Source organism: Poeciliopsis prolifica, unplaced genomic scaffold (genome assembly GCF_027474105.1).
Source record: "Poeciliopsis prolifica strain line A6 unplaced genomic scaffold, Auburn_PproV2 SCAFFOLD023, whole genome shotgun sequence".
Classification (NCBI taxonomy): domain Eukaryota; kingdom Metazoa; phylum Chordata; class Actinopteri; order Cyprinodontiformes; family Poeciliidae; genus Poeciliopsis; species Poeciliopsis prolifica.
The window spans coordinates 7,696,684-7,713,838 of NW_026562398.1; the positions used below are offsets into that span (position 1 = coordinate 7,696,684).

The 17,155-nt window shown below is 36.4% G+C and overlaps 1 protein-coding gene across 2 annotated transcripts; it reads right to left on the minus strand.

The window, feature by feature from the left end:
* Positions 1-318: 318 nt before the first annotated feature.
* pan2 (poly(A) specific ribonuclease subunit PAN2) lies at positions 319-15,472 on the minus strand. Of its 2 annotated transcripts, none has more exons than XM_055046356.1 (26): positions 15,384-15,472; positions 14,405-14,710; positions 14,156-14,325; positions 13,427-13,547; positions 13,264-13,341; positions 12,252-12,522; positions 10,998-11,343; positions 10,208-10,304; positions 9,013-9,132; positions 8,825-8,944; positions 8,597-8,725; positions 7,475-7,674; positions 7,248-7,396; positions 5,887-5,993; positions 5,705-5,803; positions 5,539-5,618; positions 4,453-4,597; positions 4,238-4,375; positions 3,604-3,663; positions 3,431-3,521; positions 3,198-3,355; positions 2,917-3,060; positions 1,768-1,947; positions 1,583-1,676; positions 652-837; positions 319-565 (listed from the first exon to the last, which is right to left on the minus strand). In XM_055046356.1, the coding sequence occupies exons 2-26, from the start codon at positions 14,690-14,692 to the stop codon at positions 531-533; spliced, it is 3,606 nt and encodes a 1,201-aa protein (XP_054902331.1). In that variant the 5' UTR covers positions 14,693-14,710; positions 15,384-15,472; the 3' UTR covers positions 319-530. The 2 variants fall into 2 exon arrangements, with proteins under 2 accessions (XP_054902331.1, XP_054902330.1); XM_055046355.1 differs by having other exon boundaries at positions 646-837.
* Between the last annotated feature and the right edge of the window lie 1,683 nt (positions 15,473-17,155).

Consider the following 17,155-nt stretch of genomic DNA (forward strand, 5'->3'; position numbering starts at 1 on the left):
AAACAATATTTATTAAAAGTTTATTTTTGCCTCTTTTTCTTTGACAATTTGGTCTTTAAAGTTGTTGGTTTTTATTTTACATATTTGTTAAAACTAAATGTCATGAAATTAGTTTTAGGAAATGTGAAAAAAATTAACTATTGGGAGAAATGTTTACCTTGCTACAGGTGAAATAATCTAGTGCTTTTTAAAATCAATATTAAGGAATTATTGACTTCAGCGTATATATCTTGCTGAAGAGTTGTTAGTTTTGTCTTATTTCTAGTGATATTTGCACTAAAATCTAAACAAAAACATGGAAAAAAATACTACTAGGAATTCAATTATTTAACTTAGCACTTTTATTTTGAAGTACAAAACAAAACAAGTGAAACGGTTTGGTCACTGATTCAATAATGAAGCTTCTCCAGTTGAAATGAACTGTACAAACATTCAATATTGCTCAACATAATGCAAAAAGAAAAGTATAAAACGAGGATTGGTGGATTGGTGGCAGCGGATCCAGTGTGGCAGTAAGGTCAGAGGTCAGATCACAGCCCCATCACTGAGGGAAACACAGCAGCGCCTTTTGAAGGTAGCAGACACTGAGTTCAGAGAATTTTCTTTATAAGCTGCTCATCTCTCTCTGGTACCATTTTGTTCTACCTTTACCGTCTCCAGTATCCGAATCCGGGACTTTCCAGTCCAGCTGGCGGCCTTTTTCGTAGAGTCCCTTCAGGACCTTCCTTACTTCGTCGCTCCCACCTCCGCGGCTGAGCTCCAGGTACTTCCTGTAGAGCTGCAGGGCGGTGCGTGCGTCCTCTATGCTGTCGTGGGTTTCCCCCTGGATGTTGAGATCTGGCGGCACAACAAAGACAACAATCTGGAACGACCGGTTTTCACAATTCCCACTCCAGCATTCCAGATTTTTCCCATCATTCATTTCCAGTTTGGATATTCCAGAAATGAATAGACGGTGGCTGAGATGGAGGAGCAGGTGCAATTCACTGGAAAAATAAAATATTTTTTGGTCTGTTATATAGCACACTTATCTGCAGAAGAGGATAAACCACTCTGAAGAAAATAATTCAGTTTTTCTTCACACAATTCTGACATAATCTCAAAATTTTGACTTTTTAATCTCAAAATTTCGACTATTTAATCTCAAAATTTTTACTTTAATCTCAGAGGTTTTACTTATGTATCAGTTTCCACTTTTCAGATTTTGATCTTTTGATCTAAGAATTTTGAATTTAATTTCACGTTTCTGATTTTAATCTTAGAATTCAGATTTTTTCCACTTTTTTCTCAGAGACTTTGATCTCAGAATTCCGACTTTATTTTCCCTCAGATTTTGACTTTAAGCTGAATTTTAATTCTGTGTCAACCTCTGTGTAAATCGAAATCCAAACATTCAACAATGTTGTTAGTATATGAAAATAATCACAGTACTAAATTTAGTACAGATCTTTGTTTCCCTCCAACATGAAACCATTTTCTTCAGGCAGTTTTCAACATGGCAGTCGGATAATTTAGTATCAGATTAAATGTTTATGTCTGTCACATCGGCTCTGTGGCGTTTGTAAATGCTGCATCGTCTCACCTAAATAATACCAAGCGAGGAATCTTAAAGAAATCATTCTCTTCCGGGGCAAATGGAAAAGATAGACTGTGTCGATGACTTGATCCTTGGGGACCTGAAAGACAACCAAATATTCAGAGTTTACATAATAAAAGGTTTTAACACTACATTACTGAATCTTGATATAATTAAATTCCTCAACCTACCAGGAGATTAATGACCCGAAAGTCTTTCTGCAAACCATGGCCGACGAAGCGGACGCCGGTGTCGATGAGGAAGCGAAGCTTCAGGTATGTGGACTTCAGTGTGGTCAAATGTTTGGAGGAAATTTTAGCATCCAGATCTCCTGGTTTGATGCCGGAGTACTGCGTCAAATAGTCGACCACCTAAAGAAAAAGACGACACCTTAAAACTAGCTTCTCCGTGTTTTCTGTTCTACGACTGAATGCAACAAGCATAGAAAACAAAATGTGCTGCAGTTCACTTAACGCAGGAAGTAGTTTTGAATTCAGCAGCTTATTTGATGCATTTACAGACCAAATAATATGGGAATTTTCAGTTTCAATGCATGTAATTGACAAGAAATATTAATATTTTATTTCAGTGATGGACCAGACCAAAGCAACATAGTCCTGCACATTACTGGAAAAATATTTAAAGTGCAGACACAAGCATGAAAGTAAAAATATTCACTCCTCAGATCATAAATTTGTTTTTTTATATTTCCCCATCAGCCACTTGAATTTCAGGATGAAGGCCATTTCTCAAGATGGCCGCCAAAACTGAGGACGTTGCAAGTTTTAGACTAGTCATCAACTGGAAGTAGATTAAGATGTGTGAGACAGTCGCCTAAATAGTTAGCTTTAGCTTCTGCTAATTTTTTATGTGTTTAGCAGTGTGGCATTAGCTTTCGCTCATATTATTATGTCTTCAGTGGGTTAGCATTAGCATCTGCTAATATTTGGCTTTAGGTTTCACTAATGTTTTTGAATTTATCAGCTTATCATTAGCAAAGCTAAGATTCATGATCAGCTGATTAGTGGTTGGTGAACCTAATTCTTTTGGTTAGCTGTGCCCAAATTAGCTACTATCGATTTTAGTGCTAACATATATTCTCCATTACAACCATGGTGGCCATTTTGAAAAATGTCATCACCACACAGTGATAAATATTGGCCCATTTAGAATAAATTTTCCTTGAAGAGAATGGCGGCCATCTTGAATTTGTCATTGGCTGATATTGACTTTTTTCCAAATAGCAGTTCCTTGTAAAATATTTTGCTGAAATATTCAGTTGTCAGCCGCACTAATAGGAAACATATACATGCAGACGGAGGAATGAGGGTGTTGTCCACCTGCTCCTGAGTGGAGATGTAATCGTCGATGAAAGGGACCCCCTCATTGGGCCCCTGGCCCCTCACACAGGTGATCCTGGCTACAGACATCTGACTGGGTTTGATGGTGGACTTGGTGCCGTCACTCCGCAGCTCTGCCTCTTCCTGCAGACAAAGTCAGATCCTTCAGTTCATTTATGAAGGTATATTCTAGCATTTCTCTCTAAAGAAGAAAATATTAGTGGATAATGTTTAGTTTTATGCCGAAAGGATTAAAAAGTTCATCCGTCCATCCATCCCACCTGGTTGAGCGTAACGAACTCGGCGTCCAGCCCCACCAGGTCTCCCGCCTGCGGCATCTCGCTGACCATGAGGGGGATGAAGGTGGCGTGACTCTTCCTCTGTTTCCGAGCCAGCGACGCCTCCGTCAGCAGGACGCTGGCATCGATGGGATTTTTGACTGGAAACCAAACGGTGATCGGATCTGAACCACTGTAAGGTCGACATAACTGCTCAGATCAGACGGTCGACTTACTGCGGAGGTCGTATCTGGAGTGGTAGTTCCTCTTGGCGTAGTAGAGGATGGCTGGAACTTTCCAGCTGACGTCAAACTGAGCAGCTTCAGTCTTTAGTCGACAAAAACACAGAACATTTACTGTGACAGCAAACAAGATGCATAACAAACTAAACAAGTGGTAAAGTTCCTACCTTATCAATGGGTTCGATAAGAAAATCATTAAAGAGGTACCACTGCTGGTGTGTGACTCCCTGAAATACAAACATCATTTAAAACCAGAACGTTTTCTTTTTTTAGTTTCTTTCTTTGTTCATTGGACTCCATAATTTTTTTTTATTTGGTCTTTTTTATTTTAGGCAATACAATTTGCAATATTTAAAAAAGAAATTAAGACATCCTTAAAAAGTTTTAATTGCACATATCTAAAATTAAGGCCTTAAAATGCCTTAAATACATTTCAAAATATGTAAGTTGGCCTTAAATTTGCTTTGGTGTGTCTAATTTTGTATGTACTTTTTTCTCATGATGAAGGTCTTAAATGCCATTCATAATGGTATTAAAAAGTCTTAAATTCTTGATTAAATTGTTTAAATGCATTCCTAATATTGTATAAAAAAAGCTTAAGTGGTTAAGTGGCATAGCAGACTATGCTAATTTTCTTATTTGACTCATTGATTAATTGTCAGAATAACTGGTCACTAAAATAATTGTTAGTTGTCACATAATCAAATAAAACTCATCTGTTTTTGATTATATTCTGTTAAAATATGTGTGCTTATCTTTAAAAGGCACTGTGTAACTTCTTTTTTTTATGTTTTAGTTTACCTCTTTTCTTTGATGGTACGTCTCGCCCACTTTGATGTGTGCGACCAGGTTTCCGCCGGTGCGAGCGTCCTGGATGTGCGGCACGGTGACCACAAGGTCGTACAGGGAAACCCCGTCCGCCTCCTCAGCAGCGCTGATCTGCCCACAGACGTCATAAAGACTTTGAGCCGCCACAGAAAACTGAACGCCGCACCAGAAATCGTTTCTACCCTCACTTCGTCTCCTTCGGACCAGCTGACGATCTCCAGCCCTTGGCTCTTGCTGATGGACATCTTGAGGGTGGCGGGGATCCAGACGTGCCGCAGATCCTCGGCCCAGGTGTCAAAGGTGAAACCCTCCGTGTTGCAGATCTCCTCCCCGCTGCGCAAACACGGGAACCCAGAATGAGTGAAACACTGATCCAAACTGATCCAAACAGAGTTGAGTCTCCTTGCTAGCAGCCAGGCAGTAACTGGTAACTATAAAACAAACGCTGATTTAAGCAATGAATGAATTTTTATGACAAATGGCAATAAAAATAAAGATATTGTTGTAGATGTACTTTTGTTGGAATTATGTCATTTACTCTTTTCAACAGGTAAATATACTTTGCAACTGCTCTTTTTTTTTTGTTTGTTTTTTATTACAATATGTTTTAATAAAGTTCAACAAAATGTTCATGTTCCATAAATTTCATCATCCCTTCTTCTTTTCTGCAAAGGTTTTGTGTTTACCTGTAATTTAAAAACCTAAAAATAAAAATAAATTGGGGTTCTGTAAAAATGACAACAAATTTATCAAACATTTAAAGTTTTTTAAAGTTAATCTAATATTCGCGGCTAAGCTGGACTAACGGTAAATGTGGATTACAAACCTCTGGTTTTGGTGTTAATGCTGGTTCCAGTTCTAGTATTTTTGATCTGAATCGCATTTGATTTCTTGCAGTTTGGCTGTTTCAGTCCATTTCTTTTGCTGTTTTTTTAGATTTTTAAAACCAAACTGATACGTTGATGTTTTCATTTTAAAACTTTCTTTTCAATACACTTCATGTACCATTACTATAACTCACCTTGTTTCAGCTAACAGCTCTTTTATTGCAATTCAATTCAAAGTCAAAAATACTTTATTGATCCCAAAGGGAAATTAAATTAAATTGGGATCTTGTTTTCAGGTGCAACAGCTCAACTAGGTTTACAATTAGACTTGCTAAAAAATGATTTTATTTATCTTTTTGGTTTGTTTTTGCTGTTATAAAGTCTGAACATTCCCTCCAGTAAGTTATTGTAAGAGAAAAACAAAAAGAGCAACCAAAGGTGTCATACTCTAAGCACCACTCTGTAGGCATGGGTGGCGGCTCAGTCCGCTTTGCAGGCTGTTTCTGCATGGCCTTATTGTACGCACACTGTAAACAAAAAAAATCCCCATTATGTAAGTTTAAATAAAACTCCCTGATGAATCACAAAGAAAAACAAGCTAAGATTTGTTCACCTCTGCCTGAACTTTCCAGAACTCGGCCTCTTTAGCACTGTTTACTTCACAGTTTATGACCAGGACATCCGGCAGACACCTTATGTTGCGTGTTTGAACCTGCAAAGCAGAACAAAAACATCGTAACGCCACAGAGTCGACTATAAACGCAAGTTCATTTAATGTACTGAGATTTGACTCACTGTGGGCTGGTACTTCTCACAGTTCTCACACCATGCTTGAGTGTTTTGCTCCAAACAGATGCTTCTCTTCAGAATCTCAGCAAAGTCATACTCCTTTATTGTTTTATCTACAAAATCACAATGAAATTAAGACTCCTTGCCTGCTCTCGCTACATAAAGAAAAATTCTGACACTAGGGATGCAAAAAATTAATCAATTTAAGCTTAACTGTCCATAAATAGTTTATTACGTCGAAACGAGTTCCAATGTATTAACTAATGACGTCCGATTAGACCTTCTTTAAGTCCACCAGAGGGCGCCGCTGGTCATTTTAAGCAGAGGCAGGACGAAAGATGGCGCCAAACGGAGTTTGATGCACAAAACGCACTTTATGTCATTCTGTTTTGAAATGCAAACACACAATCTCCATAAATGATCAACTTAATGGCGCTCATTCAGCCGAACTCAAACAAACGTTTTTGACGTGCTAACGCTACGAAGGCGAGATAAAATGTAAGCGGATGACGCAGCGCAGAAAAATGATGACTAGTTTTATCATTTGCTTTTTGCTGAGGTGGGTAGAGTGGTCAAAAACAGTCCAGTGAGAAAAGCGGTGCAAGAAATCACTGAGGTACGAGTAAAAAAGTATTGGGTAAAACGGCCATTCAATAATTAAAAATGGCATCACAAGGACTAAAATATAATTAGATAATTTTGGTCTTTTAAAAATCTAAGTTAAAATAATTTACATAACAATTGTGAAATAAAAAACATTTCTCCAAATTAATTTCTTTTGATATAATAAAGCTTCAACAAAAACCGCAGGTGTGTGTCTCCTGAATTGTTGGTTAGAACAAAGTAAATTTACTCAGAGTGAAGAGAATCCAGAAATTTTACTCAAGTATTAATAGTAATACTTCATACTGAAAGTAAAAAGTACAACGTCCTAAACATTAATAAGTGTAAATAGTTACCACCCAACGTTAGTCATGAGTAAATGCATTTCTTGGAGTTCTTTAAAGAGCCGAATTTCTTTAGGAATATCTCTCTATTTATGCGGAATTTAGTGTTTCACATATTTTGTTCTTTTTCATCTTTTATTTTTCTATCCAGCAACTTAAGAGGTTGCTGTTTTGTTATGTTTTATATAAATGTCTAAATTTTCTGTTTATTCAGCCAATATTTAACAAAGCACACACAAATTAGTGCTAAAATTTAAATGTATTTTTTGTCTAATTCAGTGTATTATGAGAAATTTATGGTTATGGAAAGATGGTCATACACGAGAAAATGGCCGCTCATCAATTAATTGTTAGATACGGTCAATGAACTCGTTGATAACTTGTGTCCCTGGCTGATGCTGATGGATGTGGGAAACTCACCCTGGGAGTTCTGCTCTGGGTAATGCATGGTGAAGAGCAGGGTGAGCGAGGTTCGCACCGTTTCCTTCCCACAGCGGCACAGGCTGCTGTTCTCCACCTCACAGCCAAACAGCTTCCCGATGGCCGACTCAGCGGAGGAGCCCAGAGAGCTTAAAAAACAAAAACATTTATTCTTTTCCTGTTTGGATCACAGCAGAACCACCTGGAGGTAGACATTGACCTCTGACCTGCTGCTGGCCCCCCGGTAGGCCTGCGGGCCTTCCTGCTCCTGAGTCTCCTGGTGAAGCTGGGTGAGGATGAAGCGATTCCAGCTCTGGATCAGGCGTCCCAGTTTGGCTTTCCCAGTTTGCTCATCAGAGTCGGCGAGGATGAGACCGAGAGCCGAGGCTTCAGGGATGGTGCGAAACGCTCGGAGGAAGTTACTGGCCTGAAAACAAGGAGGGTTAGGAAACCTGCGGCAGCAGAGTGGGATTATTTTAATAAATGTCACTGAAGGAAAGATTTTCAACACATTTTACAAGTTTTTCAGACTGAAGTTAAACTTTTTTGTCCATTGAATATAAAATAGAACAATGAAATTAGAGCAGATACTCCTACAGTGGTCAGAGTAAATAACCTTCAGCAAAAACTAGAGGAAAGATCATAAGGAAACAAAAAAGGAATGTAACAAAGGAAGGATGGATGGAAGCGTAAAGGAAGTGAGGAAGGAAGTATAATAAGAAAACAAAAAAGGAAGAAGGATGATAAAGAAACAGGAAAGAAAGATAAATAAATGGATGATGAGGAAACAAAGGAGGATGGATTGATGGAACTGGAAAGAAAGTGAAGAAGGAAGCATGATAAGGAAACAAAAAAGCAATGAAGGATGTATAAAAGGGGAAAGGAAGTGAGGACGGAAGGATGGCAAGGAAACAAAAGAGGATGGAAACAAAACAGAAGGGTGGATGCATGGGAGGGGAAAAAAATGAGGGAGGAAGGATATAAGGAAATAAAAATAAAAGGAAAGAAGGATGAATCGGTGGGTGGACGGAAAAGGAAATGGGTAATGAAGGATGAGAAGGAAGCAAAAATGCAATCGAAGGAAGAAAAGATGGATGGACTGGCAACAAGGAAGGATGAGGGAGAAAGGAAGGTTGGAAACAAAACAAGCTGAGCAGATAAAGGACAAGGCAGAAGTGAGAGAAGAAAACAAAAATAAAAAAGAAAGGAAACATGATGGAAAGAGGACTAAACTGAAGTTTCCACATCTGGAAATAAAAACTAATTTTCTTTTTTCTAACTCATTCAGAACTGTAAATACTTTTCCTGCCTGACATTTCCTAAACTTTGGGACTTGAGTAAAAACGAACCTGACACGGATCTCCTCGTGACAAATCCAGCATATGGAAGAGGAAACCCAGCTCACAGGCCAAACAGAACTCCTTCTGACACAAATGGTTCTGCACCAGACACCTGATCGGCTCCAGGAAATACAACACCTAAAGCACCAAAACAAAGAGCAGCAGCAGCAGCAGCAGCAGCAGCGTTAAAACCACGACTCCACACAAAACCTGGACCGGAATCATACAGTCATTCACCTGGATCATGCAGTTGCAGTAGGCGTTGGGGATGTGAGGCTCGAGACCCGCAAACAAAGTTCTGTTGTAATGTTTGAAGTCAAAGTCCTCCAGCCCCAGTTTGGAGTATTTGATGGTGACCTGGAGCATAAGAAACGTTGAGAAGAAGTTTTCTCCAAACGAACAGAGACTCGTTCAGCTTCTCCCACCTTCCTGTACTTCTTGGGCACCATGCAGAGGTGCGGCTCTTCATCACGTCCGATGGGCGACTCCGGAACCTGGTTGTAGTTGTCGTAATCGAGCTCCACGTCTTTAATCTTATACGGAACCTGAAATCGACACGTTACATTACAAAAATATTAAAACAAAATATTAAAACAACAGCCGAATGTTCATGTATAATCTTCAATTGTTGAAGTAACTGTCAGCTAATTTAGAAATCGATTATATTTCATTGCAATTTAGGCAACAAAATATTTATTTTTTTCTTTTAAAAGGAAATTAATTTTGTTCATTTGTATCTTTTAATGTATTTCTAATAAAATAAAAAACAGGATCTAAGTAGTTAAACATAAAATCTGAAAAAATTTGCCAATTTTTTGTCTGATTAGTGAAGTCAAAGTTTACTTATGTAGCACATAAATTTTTAAAAGTGCTATGTAAAAATACCATATAAATATTGATTTCACCTTCACAATAAACGCAACTTTATAGATCAAACATAAAATAAGAAATAAAATCAAGCTTGATTTAAAAAAACAATACAATAATAAAACTGGCAGTAAAAACATAATATGACTATAAATACAGAAGCTAAAACATACTTAATTTCAATTGCAGCAATTTCCCCAAAATTAAAAATTATTACTATTTTTCTTTTATTTTAAATGGTGGTGAAGGCCAATTAACTAATTAATAAATTAATTAATTGATAGAATAATTGATTACTAAAATAATTGTTACCTGCAGTCCTGATTTATTTATTTACACTTGTTGGGACGCCTAATAATCTTTAATCCTGGTAAACAAATTAAAATTCCTTTAAATAAATTATATTGTTTTATGCACTAGTGTAGAAAGCCTTGATAAACACTGATGTGCCTCTTACTACTTTGATTATTTTATTTAATTTGGAAAAGACAAATACAGGTTTTAGTGCCAAAAAATAGACTAAATATTTTCATTTTTGTTTTTAAATTTAAGTCGTGGATTATTAATTAGAAGTTTCTAAATGCGGCAATTAATTTTAAAAAGTGCAGTATACATTTTATTCTTTTACTTATTTATTAGGGATTTCTTAGAGTTGTTAAAATTTGTGTCACTGCTGATTCCATCAAATAGAAACCTAATAAAACAGGAATAATTTTGAACTCGAGAGGAGAATTGAAGGTAATTTTCTCCTGCCTGGTTTCGAGGGCGTGTACGAGGATTTGGTGCATAACCGATGAAACCAACGGTTTTCATGGTGCGCAGGATTTCTGGGTCGACCAGAGGAGCTCGTCTGTGGAGAGAAACGTGTTTTCAGATGTTTTACCATGACTAAAACCACCGTTATGACGTCTGCATTACGCACACCGTTGCTAAAATCTCAGCCATTTCCCCCCCAAATCTGTGTTGTTCCTCCTTTTTGTTTATGTAAAATTGAAAGATAAACTGTAAACAATGCCACTTGCAACATAACAATAAAACTCAAGCATCAGTTCCACATTTACGTAATATTATGAAGTCAGGATCCAGTTACAGTTTTTGTTTTGGTTCCTTTGTATGATTTCACAAACATGTAAAACTGATAATGTTACATTTTTCTTAATATTCAGCTGACCAGTAAATAATAAAAAAAACACAATCTGCTTGTGATTTCTGCTAGTTCTTTCCCACTTCCCTTTGGTTTCTGTGGCACAATGCCCCAGTTTCCTTGGTTCCTGTTGCACATCTTGAGAAAGACTTTGTGAATGTTGAATTTGAAATGTGAAATAATCTGCCACTGAAATTAGTACTTTTTAATCAATATGGCTGAAAAGTTACTTTTAAGTTTTATTTCAAGCATACTAAAATACACTAGAAACAAACATACTTGGTAAGATTTAATATTTTTGCAGTGAGACACACATTTCAGCTGATTTCATCTGCAAACCTTAAATCTCAGATCTTAGTGGAAATGCGACAGCAGCTGTTGCCTGTGATCAGATCTTACCTGGGACGTGGTGTAGATAGAGGAGTTGGCCAGTCTGACAGCAGCGGTTCGGTGCTGGTTAGCGGCATTGGGATGAGAGAAAGGGGCAGGAGGTCATGATTCCAGTCCAGCTGAGGCAGCGTGTCCACCAGACAAGGCAGAGGAAAGTCTGTTTCCCGGGAGTAGTCATTGAAGGAGACCTCTGGGACGTCAGACCACAGGTGCACACACCCACCCGAGTCCCCAAAGGCCAAGGCTTGTTTGCTCGACGAAACGTCGAAGCTCATGAGCAGCTGACCGACAGTGTTGACGTGGAAAATGTCCGCCACGTTGGCGAGACCAGTGGGCTCACAGAACTGACACTGACCTGGAGAAAGAATCAGTAAGTGGACAACTTGAACACTCAACAGGACGGCTGGACGATCAAAATAAACTTTTGCCGCAATGAAATTCAAGAAGTTTTCAAGAATTTTGAAGGTGAGTTTCAAACTTTTCCAGCACCAGACTGGAGATTAAAACTATGTAAATGAATTAAAAATTACAGTTTAATGCAATATTCTATGACATTTAAATTCTGTTTTGTGGGAATATTTTACATTCTACAAGAGGTGAAACGTGAACAACAATTTAAGAAAAATTAAAAAAATCAAGCCATTTCCATAATTTATAAGATAAGCCAACCTTCAATTCAATTACACATATCATTAAGACATGAAGAAATTATGAATATTGTTACAGTGAAACAATCTAAACAAATTAAATATATAAACACAACAAAAAATGTTATAAAAAATGTCCTGACTGTGTTTTGAGGCATTTAGCAATTTCTAAATAATAAATAAATTCTAAATAGTTTTTATTATTATTATTACTACTAATAATAATAAATTACAATTTTAGATATGATTACATTAATTATAATTTATAATTTTTATGATTCATTATAATAATTATTATTTAATTGAAATGATTTTGGTCATTGTAACTAAGAAAAATATACTCTAATTTAAATTCAAAAATGAAGATAAAACTTGTCTTTCATTCCCTGTATGAAAATAAATGTTTTTTAATTTTATTCTTTTAATCAATTACATTCAAACTGTGTAGTTTGAATCTCAAGCACTTTTAAGGACTTTCTTCAGAAATCAAGCTCATTCCAAACATTGAAAACACCTCATTGGAATTCAAGCATTTCCAAGGATTTCAAGGACCTGTACAAACCCTGGAAAACGGATGAAGGAGTTTAACAACAGCTTCAGTTTGTGGGTGGAATACCTGTCTGTGAGATGATGACCAGGCGGGATGTGTAGGTGGGAATGAAGCGCAGGAAGAGGGGATCCACGTGGACCTGAAGCGGAGTAACAGCTCGCATCATGCGGAGGTCGTAGACCATCAAGAAACGGTCGCAGGCCAACCCGTTCAGGCCTCGGCTGGAGAAGCCGCACGCAGCCAGGAGGTTTCCGTGAACGTCAAAGTCCGACAGGCTGCCGGAAAATGCGTCAAACTCATTCTCTGTCTTAAAGGTGCGAAGATCGCGAAGGGTGACCTGTGGCAAGAAGTTTGCAAATGTAAGAAACAAAAATGCACCAAAGCATCCTTTTTAGGGATGAAACAATTAATCAAATTATTTAGATAATAGTCACCTAATTCAGTAATCAATTAATCATTATCTGGCATATACAGAACAACACACTTAGAAATTAAGCCAGAACAGTAAAAGTTATATAAGTATATATTTTACATTCAAGATTTTTACATTCTTTTGTTTGTGAATATTTGTGAATATTTTTTTTCCCATAATTCCTCAAGTGACAACATTTTTGCTTCGCCTGGTTCAAATTCTCAGAAGAATTTCCTATTAAGCACCATTTGATATATAATTATTAATCAGTTAGTCTAAAAGATAATCAACAGATCAGCCATGCACTGCATTGATGTTAAGTGAAATACAACACTTCCACATGTTAATGTTGGAAGTATATTTTTAACTTTGTTGTATTTGATCAAGCGTTGTTCACTAGAGTAATGCTGTTATTGCATTTTAGACAATGAAATGTATATTTTCTTACTTAAAAATGTATTGAATTTTTTTGTTTATTTGCATATTTTAATGCATTTCTAATTTTGAATAAAAAGGCTTCAATAAAAAATTGTCAAAATATATCAATTTACTTATTTAATTAATCATTTAACCATCAGAATAGTCAATAAAATAGTAATTTCCTAAAATAAATGTTAGTTGCAGCTCTAATGTTTTTAAAAACCGGCCTCCTGGAGGATTCCTCACCTTGCCAGATGTGTGGCCACAGAAGAAGAAACGACTCGTTTGACGCATTATTGCAACTCCAGGTATCTCAACTGTGAACTAATAAACACAAACAGTACATAGACAATAAAATGAGTTCAAACTTCTCTCGCAGTTAATTATGAGTTCCATAAAATGCTTCAACCTTTTGAGTTTCTTGAACTGTGTTCAGATCAACTTCCACAACATAGTTCTGTAATCCCCCCATGAGCAGAGTGTTGTTATCCGTCATCAGGAGACTATGCATATCAGCTCCTTCCTCCATCCTGAAAAACATGCCAGCTCATTTTAAAAACTTCACTGCAACATGTCGTATTCAATCACAACATGGTGGCAAATTCAGCTGCAATCCTAATTACTTGGATGCAATATTTGAACTGATTAGTAATTAATCATGTACATTTTAAAAAGAACCTTAAAATCTACAACACATAATGAAATAATATTGAATTGCTGTAACGGTTGAATTTTATACTCAAAATGAATTATTTTTAACTATCTTAGAAAAGTTGTGTTTTAATTTTGTTTGTGTGTTTTAAAGTATTTCATGATCTCCTTTTACACTGCTTGTAAAATGTTAAGGTTATTGAGGCGGTTGATTTTAATTTTGTGTTTTATTTTGTTTGTGTTTTAAGGTATATCTTTTTTGTAATGTTTGTGGTATGGACTGCAGGAAAAATAGTCTCTACTGTAGTAGAGACTAATGAGAATCCTTTAATAAAGAAATAAGCAATAATAAAAAACAATCTATCAAATAAAATCCCAATAAAAAGCATTGAAGTGTGTGGTTGGTGCATGGAAAAAACAGGAAAAGCTCAAGCTGTTTGTAGTAAGTATTATTGTCAGTATAATAAACATTTATTGTGTCACTTACGGGTAATCGAACATAACAAGACCTCCTCTAGTGTAGCATTTTAGGTTGTTCTTAGAGAGGAACAACACCCCCGTCTCCAAGCTCTGAATGTGTCGGATGTCATCTGTGGCATGGACTTGGAAAGATGAATGGCGGCCCATTGTTGGCCCAAAATACGACGTGACATGGCCCTGTGGAGAAGAAATTAAGAAAGACGATTAAACATAATAAATGTAATAAAAATAAGCAGTAGGTACTTCAGGATCTCACTCTATGGTTTCCCATCCAGAGCATCTCCTCTTGGAGATCAAAATGAGTTGCGGTGACCGGGATGCCAACTTCTGAGACTACGCTGTGGAGCTCAGAGAACACGCCCTCCATCAGGTGCACTGGCTCAGGGACCGACACAGCCAGCCCCTCCGGGTCCAGCTCCACGCCCTGCAGCAAGCTCGGGTTGAGGTGCGGGTCCATGGCAGGCTCCAACCCGGCCTCCAGAGTCCCATGAAGGCTGGCTGGGTAGTCACCCATCCCAGGGTCCAAACCCTCAAAGTTCATCATGGGAGGAGCTACGGGAGCCTGTAAGGAGAATCAAAGCTTGACTTAAGCACATTTGTCAATATGTACTCACAAATCTATCAACTAACAATTACTTTTGTCATCGATTAATTGACTATTCTTACGGTTAATTGATTAATTGGATACAAACATTGCAATTTTTTTTTCTTCAATATTAAAAATACACAAGCTCAATGGTTGGTAACTGTTTTATAAGTATTTTATTGTTATATAGATATATTAAGGTTTTAGGGGCTCCAAAAGACAACAGTGCTACCATGTGTCACTGTGCAGCCCCACAAACAACATCTTTACTTACTAAAAGCTGAAATTTAAGGAATTTGTACGCAGTTTTGCTCCTTCAGGTTATAGTTTAACTTTTATATACACCAGTATCTAAAAAAGAAATTATCAGAATCCCCCTAGTTTGAGAAGATTGTGTTTTCAAAGACGGAATTTGACTTTGGCTTTCACCGCCCACAGCTAATAGACATTATGTATCAATCTAAAAGCCGCTTAATTAATAAAACTGCAAAGTTAGCGGATGGCTGGTTGGACTGAAATTAGTATCGGTTTGCATTCAGTTGCGCAAAAATTAGATTATTTAGACCAAAAACAACTTTACTACGAATATGCTTAGGAAGAATCTTTAAAATAAAATCCATAAAAATACAAATACAAAGCCTTTACGAACCTTTTATTGAAACTTCTTGACATGTAGCTGCCCATGCTAACTGCTCATAACAACAATAACACGGAAACGTTTCCGGAGCAAACCGCGATGCGTTCAAGAGCAGCAGAACTTCCGGTTCATCCTGTTCCAGAACGGCAGGGAGATGTTAACGGGATTACCGCCACCTACTGGACTGGAAGGAGAGACGTTAGGGAGGACAGGAGGAAACTACATGTATACATACATACATACATACATACATACATACATACATACATACATACATACATACATACATACATACATACATACATACATACATACATACATACATACATACATACATACATACATACTACAATAATAATAATAATAATAATAATAATAATAATAATAATAATAATAATAATATAGAGGAAGAAAGGAAGAAATAAAGAAAAATAGGAAAGGAAAACAAAAGAAACAAACAAACACATTTTACACATTTATACATATTGTTCATATTATACATTTGTTCATATTAAATGAACAAATATTTACTTAATCCTATTATATTTCCTTACAATATAATTGAAAAAAAGTAAAGAAAAATATATCAATCAATAAAATTATAAAAACTAAGTAAAAATTACAACATAAATGTCTTCAAACTCTGATTCACAGTGATTTAAAATCTATTTTAATAGATTTAATGGATTGAGTGAAGAGTGAAGAATGGTGACAGATTAATCTCTCTATTTTTATCTCTGGATTGATCATCGCAGTGTTCATTAAAAGTTACTTTTTTAATTACATTTTTTCCCCTTCACTATTTGAGCTCTGAGTAGGCTATGTGTAAGAGCTAAAATGATCACTGCCACAAAAGAAAACACACATTTGTGTGTTTTTTATTTTTATTTTTTTATAAGACGTACACAGGTCATTTCTGAGCAATCGTTATAGCCGTATCAGAAAGGTTTGTTTACTTAGGTCGAATAAAAACACCAGGTGCCAGGCAGGTGTTGGTAACACACAAGCATCTTTGTGGAAAAGTAATATGATGAGGAAATTTAATCTCACACAATCGGTGGCGGTTTATGACGTAATTTATGGTGGCAATGACGTCACAAATGTCTTAAAGCTTCAAACAGCAACTTGTTGGAAATCATGAACTGATGTTATACTATTTATATTTCTCTTCCATGCTCTATGTTATTCAATTCTGAAACATTAGTCAGATCAATTATCTGAGTTTTTATTATTAGGTTTATTATTATTATTATTGTTATTATTATTATTACTATTATTATTATCATCCCAGACTTCCATTTCCTGCGGCTCTAGGTTTGACCCTCCCTGGATGTCAGGACGATTATTAATCAAACAATGCTCCAATGATTGCTACACATGTTTATCTACAGCTAATTTTAGACACCGGAGCTCCCTGTTTATTTGCACATTGGTTTAGTTTTATTACTCAAGCAAATAAAAAGAACAAGAATAAATATTGGGTTAAAAATAATTCAATCTAAAATGAGGCAAATCGGAGTAAAACCTCTTCACAATGAAAGGTTTCCATTAGTAATATTATATTTAATATACAAAAATGTTATCAGATCATTTTGATCTATAAATATTTTGTTATTGAACACATTTTTGTCACTTTTGGTTTAAATACAGACCGCAGAGGGAATTAAAGATCTAGATTTTTGTCCCTTTGCAAAATGGACAAGAACTAAAAAATTTTCCCAGGAAAACAATATATTCCACCTGCGCTGTAATTTTCTTTTAACTTCATGAAATAATTCATTGGT

What these genes read in the sequence shown, in the direction of transcription:
- pan2 (XM_055046355.1), bottom strand. Translation starts at nt 14,692, where the DNA reads ATGATGAACTTTGAGGGTTTGGACCCTGGGATGGGTGACTACCCAGCC. An exon ending in TCTGGATGGGAAACCATAGA is followed by an intron (nt 14,326 to 14,404) that starts GTGAGATCCTGA and finishes TCTTCTCCACAG; the next exon opens with GGCCATGTCACGTCGTATTT. An exon ending in TGCCCAAGAAGTACAGGAAG is followed by an intron (nt 8,945 to 9,012) that starts GTGGGAGAAGCT and finishes CTTATGCTCCAG; the next exon opens with GTCACCATCAAATACTCCAA.